The sequence below is a fragment of the Mixophyes fleayi genome, chromosome 5 (genome assembly GCF_038048845.1).
Source record: "Mixophyes fleayi isolate aMixFle1 chromosome 5, aMixFle1.hap1, whole genome shotgun sequence".
Lineage (NCBI taxonomy): Eukaryota > Metazoa > Chordata > Amphibia > Anura > Limnodynastidae > Mixophyes > Mixophyes fleayi.
This window is the reverse complement of record NC_134406.1, coordinates 5,098,868-5,105,889: the sequence shown is the minus strand read 5'-3', so window position 1 is coordinate 5,105,889 and position 7,022 is coordinate 5,098,868. Positions and strand designations below refer to the sequence as shown.

The following is a 7,022-nucleotide window of genomic DNA, read 5'->3' as shown; positions in this document are numbered from 1 at the left end:
GCAGCCAAGGGCCAGAGGTGAGCACAAAGGGGAACTACTTGTATTATTTGGCATTAGAGGTGCATAAACAAAAGTATGGAGAGCCTAAGGGTGCCTTGAACTGAGAAAGTTTGGGATCCACTGTATTACCCTGTATCTAAATCAAATTACATAAAAGGGATTCTTGAGACAAATATTTGGAGGGAAACAGTGTCAATAAAACTTCTTTTGGTCTAGCCATACTAATGACTGGTCTTCTGACAGACTACAATCCACTGTTCACTGCAACCCCACAGAAAGTTTATTATGAGAACAGCAACAAAAACAAATTTCCACATAAATTCATTAAACTATTCTGCCTCACTCACATTGAAAAGTAACTCAAGACATAAAATGTTTAGTTCTTCTTTTACCAAAACCGCTTGTTTATTAAACCCGACATAGAAAAATGGGGAACATTTCTGTATAAAATTCTGTTCATGAGATTTTTATTCACATTTTATCAGTTCGTTGTCCATTATAAGGTCCTGTTAGTTTATCAGGTGACTTATGTTTAGCCAGTAATATTATCTAGGATCTGGCTCCAATCTTCACCCCTTCAGAGCTTTGTGAAACACGTGGTAGAAGCCAGGAGACGTCAGCTCCTAGAAGCGCCGTAAGTATCCGTATGAAGCAGTCTTTATGCTGATGCGTGATCTCCCACCAGCGCTGTGACCTCCTGCAAGTGGTCCCGCACAGCCTGGTCCAGCACGACATACACGTCCTTACAAGCTTTACTGGCCGCGTCCATCACACGCTCCAGGTGATCCTCGTGCAGCCGCGAGTTCATCTCCAGCAACGCTATCTGGTCAGACTTTGGTAACAGAGCCAGCTCCAGCTGGGGTCCTCCGGCCGCCTCCTCCACGTAGCTCAAGTCTGCCAGCGGGGTGTCCTCGATGAAACCAGCTGAGGCGGCGCACACATAGTCCCGCATAGGGATCCCGGCATCAATCACTGCCAGCGTGGCCGCGTTTACACACGTAGAGTAATTACCGCCATCCGCTTGCAGGATCTAAGGACAGAGATAACATTTACATCTCATGAAAGTTTATAAACTCATTATTACCTGTGATCGTTAACATCACTATTCCATGATATATTACATAGCTATGTTGCAGAGTATGTTATAACATTGGCCAGTTACAGCAGTGGAGCACTTTTCCATACATTTGGGGAATTAAGGGTGCGGAGCATCACTTTGTACAGTTGTGAGAAAGTTTGTGAACTATCTGGATTTCTGTATTAGTCTAAAAAAGAGCATCTGATAAAACATGGACAATAAATACAAATGTCTTAGCAGAGAAGGGGTTAGACCGGCGGTTCCCAAAGTGTGCGCTGCGGCTCCCAGGAGTGCCGCGGGCCAGCCCTAGAAAAAAGAAAGCAAACAGAAACTTACCAATCCGCGCGGCGCTAGGACCCAGCAGCCTCCTCTCTCGACGTCAGTGACAGCTGCGCGAGAGAGGAGGCTGCAGGGTCCTAGCGCCGCACGGATTGGTAAGTCTCCGTTTGCTTTCTTTATTTCTATAGCTGGCGCCTGGCGCGGGGCAGAGGAGGGGGACAGAGGGCAGAGGAGGGGGGACAGAGGGCAGAGGAGGGGGGACAGAGGAGGGGGGACAGAGGGCAGAGGAGGGGGGACAGAGGGCAGAGGAGGGGGGACAGAGGGCAGAGGAGGGGGACAGAGGGCAGAGGAGGGGGACAGAGGGCAGAGGAGGGGGGCAGATGGCAGAGGAGGAGGGCAGCGTGAGAGAAGGCAGAGGAGGGTGATAGAGGGCAGAGGAGGGGGACAGCGTGACAGAGGGCAGAGGAGGCAACGTGAGAGAGGGCTGTGTGCCCGGTTGCAGAGGGGGCAGTGTGCCCGGTTGCAGAGGGGGCAGAGTGCCCGGTTGCAGAGGGGGCAGAGTGCCCGGTTGCAGAGGGGGCAGAGTGCCCGGATGCAGAGGGGGCAGTGTGCCCGGTTGCAGAGTGCCTGGATGCAGAGTGCCTGGATGCAGAGGGGGCAGAGTGCCTGGATGCAGAGGGGGCAGAGTGCCTGGATGCAGAGGGGGCAGAGTGCCTGGATGCAGAGGGGGCAGAGTGCCTGGATGCAGAGGGGGCAGAGTGCCTGGATGCAGAGTGCCTGGATGCAGAGGGGGCAGAGTGCCTGGATGCAGAGGGGGCAGAGTGCCTGGATGCAGAGGGGGCAGAGTGCCTGGATGCAGAGGGGGCAGAGTGCCTGGATGCAGAGGGGCATTTTTGCATACAACTAAATAAGTATTTCTGTCGTGACCTAAATACTTGTTACATTTTTTTGACCCAACTACTTCAACTACAACTACTGCTCAGTTATTATTTTGGAGGGGTGCCTTGAAAAAATTTGGAGACTCTAAGGGTGCCGCGAACTGCAAAAGTTTGGGAACCACTGGGTTAGACATTAAACCCAATGTACCTAGCGTCTAAAAGGGGAGATATATCCAGAGATTGGCATGCATGCATTGGTTCTAATACACAATATTAGCCAGACCTATCTGCCATGACCCTAGGTGGTATGGTGGATAGTTATATCACATTAAGGTTCCCATACTCTTAACATACACAATGAATTTTGCATAAAATAATTCAATATTTTTTATTTTTACCCTTATGTTGAGCCTATTTTGGCAATTTATTAATAATTCACTTCCAATTAACCACTTTATTGTTGTCTATAAATGAAGTTATTACTCTCCTCAAGACTGCAGATTAAAGGCTCACACACGGATGGTACGTTCAGCCTGAGCAGCGGTTGTCTGTTCAATTCGTGGATAATGAAGCGTTCAGGGAGGTGCCAGCGTGTACCACGTACAACTACAGCGATTATCTGTATTTTGACAGCTGTTCACATAGCAGTGACTGCAGCTCAGGCAGAATATACAACGAGTGCACGTCAGCTCCCAGTAAGAGATGTAATGAAAACATTTGTGGATGACAGCAAGATGTGCGAGTAGATGGAAAGATGACAGAATCACTGTAAGCTGAACACGTTGCACTGAGGATCGTCACCACATAACTTCATTTACCATAAACCAGAAATGTTTGTGCCACTCTGGTATGTGCCAAACTGGCTGCAGTTACTGCAGATACTTTGTTACAGATTCAGACTCCAGCTGGTCATACACTGGCTGATCCGGAGGGTCGTCAGCCGAGCCCCCGTCAGACTGGGCATATGGGGCAAACGTAAAAGTTCCAGAGTTAATGGAGCCACATACACAGTTGATGTCTACCCACATCTACCCTCTGTCCCACTCCACGTATGATGGCTCCCCAATATCTGTACATAGGGTGTGATGGGCTGCTGATTCACATGTATGTTTTATTCTATATTGAGGTGAATGTCGGGAGATGCAACGTTATATAAATGTTAATAATAAATGGTGTGAATTGTATGAACATAACCTTTAATTATTGGTTGACAGCTGTTTATTTATATTTAATTTCGGATGATGAGGGAAGACAACAGAAGAGTGGATGGTGTTAGGACGTACGTCTCCTCTGTACCTGTACGTAGATGTCTATCTGAGAGCGCGGGTACAGCTGGGTGAGGATGGCCGCCTCGAACGTCTGCTTCAGGTGCAGGGTCATCTCGCTGGATCTGCGGTCCCCATGCGGACGGCGTTTCCTTTCTCCGGTGCTGAAAGTGGCCATACTGTACTGGCAGTTCACCACCGCGCGGTCATGGAGGGTTTTACTGCGAGACCCCCGGATCTATCAAGAGGAAGCATGTAAGACAGCGTCACCACGGGGACACAATGCGCGGACAACACCACCACGCGGAGACTCAACGCGGGGACACCACAACACGTGGGGACACTAATACTTGGGGACACCACGACACGTGGCGACACCACAACACGTGGGGACACCAATACAGGGACACTAATAACACAGGGACACAACGTGGGGACACTAATAACACGGGGACACTAATAACACAGGGACACAACGTGGGGACACTAATAACACGGGGACACAACGTGGGGACACTAATAACACGGGGTCACAACGTGGGGACACTAATAACACGGGGACACTAATAACTCGGGGACACTAATAACACGGGGACACTAATAACACGGGGACACTAATAACACGGGGACACTAATAACACAGGGACACTAATAACACAGGGACACTAATAACACAGGGACACAACGTGGGGACACTAATAACACGGGGACACAACGTGGGGACACTAATAACACGGGGTCACAACGTGGGGACACTAATAACATGGGGACACTAATAACTCGGGGACACTAATAACTCGGGGACACTAATAACTCGGGGACACAACGTGGGGACAATAGTAACGTGGGGACACTAATAACACGGGGACACTAATAACACGGGGACACAACGTGGGGACACTAATAACTCGGGGACACAACGTGGGGACACTAATAACACGGGGACACTAATAACACGGGGACACTAATAACACGGGGACACAACGTGGGGACAATAGTAACGTGGGGACAATAGTAACGTGGGGACAATAGTAACGTGGGGACAATAGTAACGTGGGGACACTAATAACACGGGGACACTAATAACACGGGGACACTAATAACACGGGGACACTAATAACACGGGGACACTAATAACACGGGGACACTAATAACTCGGGGACACAATGTGGGGACACTAATAACACGGGGACACTAATAAACGGGGACACTAATAACACGGGGACACTAATAACACGGGGACACAACATGGGGACACTAATAACACGGGGACACTAATAACACGGGGCCACAACGTGGGGACACAACGTGGGGACACTAAACACGGGGACACAACATGGGGACACAACGTGGGGACACTAATAACACGGGGACACTAATAACACGGGGACACAACGTGGGGACACTAATAACACGGGGACACTAATAACACGGGGACACAACGTGGGGACACTAATAACACGGGGACACAACGTGGGGACACTAATAACACAGGGACACAACGTGGGGACACTAATAACACAGGGACACAACGTGGGGACAATAGTAACGTGGGGACAATAGTAACGTGGGGACAATAGTAACGTGGGGACAATAGTAACGTGGGGACACTAATAACACGGGGACACTAATAACACGGGGACACAACGTGGGGACACTAATAACACGGGGACACTAATAACACGGGGACACAACGTGGGGACACTAATAACACGGGGACACTAATAACACGGGGACACTAATAACACGGGGACACAACGTGGGGACACTAATAACACGGGGACACTAATAACACGGGGACACTAATAACACGGGGACACAACGTGGGGACACTAATAACACGGGGACACTAATAACACGGGGACACTAATAACACGGGAACACAACGTGGGGACACTAATAACACGGGGACACTAATAACACGGGGACACTAATAACACGGGGACACTAATAACACGGGAACACAACGTGGGGACACTAATAACACGGGGACACAACGTGGGGACACTAATAACACAGGGACACAACGTGGGGACACTAATAACACAGGGACACAACGTGGGGACAATAGTAACGTGGGGACAATAGTAACGTGGGGACAATAGTAACGTGGGGACACTAATAACACGGGGACACTAATAACACGGGGACACTAATAACACGGGGACACTAATAACACGGGGACACAACGTGGGGACACTAATAACACGGGGACACTAATAACACGGGGACACAACGTGGGGACACTAATAACACGGGGACACTAATAACACGGGGACACTAATAACACGGGGACACAACGTGGGGACACTAATAACACGGGGACACTAATAACACGGGGACACTAATAACACGGGGACACAACGTGGGGACACTAATAACACGGGGACACTAATAACACGGGGACACTAATAACACGGGGACACAACGTGGGGACACTAATAACACGGGGACACTAATAACACGGGGACACTAATAACACGGGAACACAACGTGGGGACACTAATAACACGGGAACACAACGTGGGGACACTAATAACACGCGGACTCCTCACCTCGTGCGGTCCGTACACCACAGCCAGGGCCTTGGTGTTTCCCTGCTCGATATAAGCTGATCCATCCGCCTGGGCGAACACTCCCATCCGGGCCTGGATCTTCCGCAGCTCCCCGGCCTTCCTGCCGTCCACCCGGTACCCCTGGTCTGACAGCAACTCCAGACCCGCCATCGTCCAACGTGGGGGCCGAACTACAACTCCCGGCGACCCCTGCGGTCTGCGTGACGTCACTTCCTGTAGGACACCATGCCCGTACTGACTGTATCCCCGCAGTCTGCTGCCACACGGTGGCGCTGTAACCCCGCGGTATGAGATAAAGCGGGAGATTGTACTGTACATCCAGACACCGTCTCCTCACGTTATCCCCATATATAAAGAGGGACAATGTGATATAACCTATACAGACACCGTCTCCTCACGTTATCCCCATATATAAAGAGGGACAATGTGATATAACCTATACAGACACCGTCTCCTCACGTTATCCCCATATATATGTTTGCAGCAGAATATACATAAAGCCTTTCTGTAGAAGTGGTTATATAAAAGGTTTTTTTTAGAACTGAAATAAATTGTATAAAAAGGCTTAAAAAATGTGGATAGTTAACATGAATAAAAACATTATATTTATCATCACTGTGGAAGCACTTTTTATTTTGAAAATGGTTTCTTTAAAAAAAAAATAAAAAAAAAAATTTGAATTGTCTTCACAATCACAATGGTCAGCGTTAGGCCCTTTCAGTCATCAAAGTCAATGAGTGACATTTATAAAATTGTGACACAGAAAAAAACTGCAAAAATAGAACGACGGAAAATGAATGAGCCACTTTTTTTCCTATTTATATGTAACTAAATTTGGCAAATAAGCACTAACGCTCAGCCTATGTACTATATATGTAGAAGTATGTTTATGCAGCGCCCCTGTGCTATACGGATACAATTACATAAGGAACATAGGGAGGATCAG

At 48.7% G+C, this 7,022-nt stretch overlaps 1 protein-coding gene across 1 annotated transcript; it reads right to left on the bottom strand.

The window, feature by feature from the left end:
• Positions 1 to 257: 257 nt before the first annotated feature.
• Positions 258 to 6,327, bottom strand: EXOSC4 (exosome component 4). Its single transcript, XM_075211207.1, has 3 exons — positions 6,056 to 6,327; positions 3,532 to 3,738; positions 258 to 1,030 (listed from the first exon to the last, which is right to left on the bottom strand). Exons 1-3 carry the CDS (start codon positions 6,224 to 6,226, stop codon positions 659 to 661), a joined length of 750 nt encoding a protein of 249 aa, XP_075067308.1. The 5' UTR covers positions 6,227 to 6,327; the 3' UTR covers positions 258 to 658.
• Between the last annotated feature and the right edge of the window lie 695 nt (positions 6,328 to 7,022).